This window comes from Egretta garzetta, unplaced genomic scaffold (genome assembly GCF_000687185.1).
Source record: "Egretta garzetta isolate BGI_Z169 unplaced genomic scaffold, ASM68718v1 scaffold134, whole genome shotgun sequence".
Taxonomy (NCBI): domain Eukaryota; kingdom Metazoa; phylum Chordata; class Aves; order Pelecaniformes; family Ardeidae; genus Egretta; species Egretta garzetta.
This window is the reverse complement of record NW_009259422.1, coordinates 553,161-556,618: the sequence shown is the minus strand read 5'-3', so window position 1 is coordinate 556,618 and position 3,458 is coordinate 553,161. Positions and strand designations below refer to the sequence as shown.

The window sequence follows — 3,458 nt, the reverse complement described above, 5'->3', positions numbered from 1 at the left end:
CCCAGCAGCCCCGCAGAGCGGGGCGCTGCCTCGCCTGTACGGCACCTCGTACGTAACCCGCACGCGTCAAGGAAGCTCTGCGCTGCCTTAAGCCCTGCCGGGAGCAGGCTGCTTCAAACCTACGTAGGCATCATCACTGTTCTGAATGGTGTGATGTCTCTGCAGGGTCCTGGGCCGCGGGTGCTCACTGGAGGCGGGTCGCACGGGGTAGCCCAGTCCGTTGTGGTCAGGCACCTGCATCGCTTGGCCGGGGGAACTCCTGTCCATACAGTTCCCTACGATGGACTCTTGAAAGTCAGACAAGACAGAAAAACGACAGATTAGCGCAAGGAACCTGCAGCTCTCAGGTTTCTGCCACCTTTCCCTCGCGCCCGAGCTCACCCTCCTCCCTGCATTGCCCCCATCATTACACAAGAGCGGAGGGAGAAGCATCTCCCCGGCCTCCAACACGGGATGTTCTAGCAGGGCCCCTTGGCAATTGTCAGCAACATAATCTTGCTGGAAGAGTTGGCCAGGATGTTCGCTTTTATCAGATGACTTCTCCCTGCCCTCCTACAATCTGGCTGTGGGAGTACATGAGTGTTCTGCCTGGCAAAGTCCATCTGCACCGCAAGCTCTTATGACCGAGGGTAAAGGCTACATTCCTATCAAACAAAACTTCTCGTCATCAAGTACATGATGTTTTGAATAAAGTCCTGAGGTAGGGAGAAGCCTATCATGGGGTCCGATGCACGTAAACAGCTCGCGCTCAGCGAGCGGTCCTGTGGAGCACAAACACGCGCCCGCGCGCGCTGGGGAGCTGCCCTGAGATGACACAGCCACAGGTAGCTCCCCCGGCCAGAGCGACTGCCTTTCACGGGGCTTTGGCCAGCGGGAAGCCATCTCCGGCTGTGCCGGGACGCCACACCTCCTGGCCGGGAGCGCAGCTGCGAGACGCCAGAAAGATGCTCCCCCAAAGAGACCTGTCCAGAAAGTTACCCAGATCCGAATGAGACCCCGGCCCCGGCTGTCTGCCACCCGAGCACGGGCAGGCGAGCACGGCCAGCACACTGTTCCCCATGCCCTTCCTCCCTCGGAGAGACGGCGGTCCTGCAGGAACCCCCCTCCCGGGGCAGTCTGAGATGCAGCCGGCCTCCCCCTTCTTTTGCACAACCGTGGGGTTACGTGCGGTTAACAGTCAGCTTTCCCGGAAAGGCGAGAAAGAAAACATGAGGTAACAGATGTTGGTGGAGCAGTGCCACCCACACACTGCTCAGGACGCCGCTCCAACTGTGGGAACAGTTGTGCAGGCCGGCAGCTTCTCCAGCTCCACAAACAGCCCCGGCGCAGAGGCACTCGGGCAGCCAGGCCCTGCAGCGAGCCCTCGGCACCAGCCCCTGCGCTGAAGGTGACCCAGGCTCGGCGGGACTCGGGATTCGTAGAAATTATGTTGCAATGTTCCATTCTCTGGCCACTTCACCTTCCAAAATATTTCAGCCCCACATCCACGGGGGCCGGGGCTCCTGCGCCAGGCGGCCTTTGTGTCGGCACGGCATGTGACGCTGGCACCGCAGGCAGGGCCGCCGCCGCCAGCTCGGCTCCTTCAGCGCCGAGGTGAGGCAGGTTTCCCATGGGCAGCATTCCCAGCCCTGTGATGGCTAGGTCGGAGCAAAACTGGAGCAGAGCTGTTCAAAAGCGGTTTAGTCACATCCTAAACACAGATTCGGTTGACACTCTCACGGTCCCTGGCTGCCATCTCCAGCAGATGCTCGACAGACAAGCCAGGGCTTTTTGATCAGGGTCAGCACACTCGGAAGGCACAGATAATCCCGAGCCACCGCAGCGTTACCACCGCCCGCTCTAGGGCAAGCACACTGGGTGAGCTGGGGCAGAAGAGAAGCCGCCCCCCGGCTCAAGAGAAGCTGCAGCCTCGTAACACAGTACAGGGAAAATAATGGGGCCCGCTCGGCCTGGAACCGAAGGCGCGCAGGCCTGATTCCAAGTGGGTTATTGAAGCCAGGAGGAAGGCAGCGCGAGCAGGGTTGCATCTCAGGACATAGTTTACTACCTGAGCCCTCCAAACAGCCCTGTCAGAAGGGCTTACACAATACTATTTGTAAACATTTACTTGCTTTTACTCATTTACGAGGTCTCGGAGTCTAAAGTCCTCTTCCCTTGTGTAACCAGTTCTAGCGCCATCAGTACGAGGGCAGGAATTCGGCTTCGGACTCGGGTAAATCCTGTTGTTCGGCTAACGGGCTGCGGCACTTGGACGCAAACTCGCGATTCCGTACAAAACACCCCCGAGAGCTTCCAACCCCCGCGTAACCGGGGGCGAGTCTCCCCTTTCACGCCTCGAGCACCGCAGGGAAACTGAGGTCCGAGAGCAAACGCACGGGTAATCCAAAATTTAAGATGACTTGAGAAAAGCCGTGCCGTGTCCCTACCCCCAGCCCGCGCTCCGCGGGGGGCCAGGGCTTGGCATGCCCGCTCTGCCCTCCGAGCCAGTCTGTTCCAACCCAGTACTTTCCCAACAAACCCGCGCTGTGTCCCCAAACAAAGCCGTGCGTCCCGTGCCCTGGACACCGCTCCTCCGCAATAGGTTCCTCCGTGCCAAGGGCAAGCTGATGGCTTCAGACCAGCACGACTCAGTCCTGCAGCGAATACTGATCCACCTAGCTCAGCCTGGAAAGCCTCTCCTTCAAAGCCCTCTTAGCGAGGGGCGAGGATGGTGTTTTTCATACAGAGAAGGCCTGCAATTACAGCTCAGGCAGGAATTTCTCTTCCAGCGCACCGCTGCCAACGCAGCCACCGAGGAGCAAAGGCGCGGCTGCTTCCAACTAGCAGAAAAGGTCTTCAGACGCTAACGGCAAGTTTAAGCTCACTTTCTTCAGAACCAACCCATTCCAGTGCAAGCAGGGCTGGAGTCTTGCTGCGGCTTCCCAAAGCGCCGGAGGAGCTGCGGCAAGGCGGCCTCAGCCACGAGGCATTTATCGCCGCTCTTACTGCGCGCGTTGGCGGAAGCTTTAGCAAGGCCAGGACTCGAGGGTCGGTTCTTAAAGAGAAGGAAGAGGCCGCTGCAGCTGGGGGTACGCTAGTAACGTAACTATTTCTAGCCCGCCGCTTACACGGGATGGGGAACATCACCAACACGAATAAACACATCAACAGCGCCCAGCGCCCCTGCCAAGATGGGTCCCGGTCTGCTGGGCCCCGGTCTTTACCTGCCTGCAGAAGTAGGTCAAATTCCAAAGAGAATCGGCTGCTCAGGTTCCCTTCTTATTGAACAGTGTTTATTAGAGAGACTATGCCTGCAATTTACTTCAGGCCACAAAAGCCAGAAAGAATCTAGGTAATTCCGTGCTATGCAAAATATGTCACGAAACCCTTGCCGCGCTGGGTAGAGACGGTGTCCTCCGGCAGAAGGCAAGCGGCACGCTGCCAGCACGGGGACGCGACTCGTCTACGCGAGCAGCAGG

The 3,458-nt window shown here is 58.8% G+C and overlaps 1 protein-coding gene across 1 annotated transcript in view; it reads right to left on the bottom strand.

The window, feature by feature from the left end:
- Positions 1-1,402, bottom strand: part of LOC118452080 (serine/threonine-protein kinase SIK3-like) — a 3,166-nt gene extending 1,764 nt beyond the window's left edge. Inside the window, exon 1 of the mRNA XM_035892515.1 lies at positions 124-1,402. Within this exon, the coding sequence (XP_035748408.1) occupies positions 124-432 (309 nt within the window). The 5' untranslated portion in view covers positions 433-1,402. The remainder of the gene's footprint in view (positions 1-123) is intronic.
- Between the last annotated feature and the right edge of the window lie 2,056 nt (positions 1,403-3,458).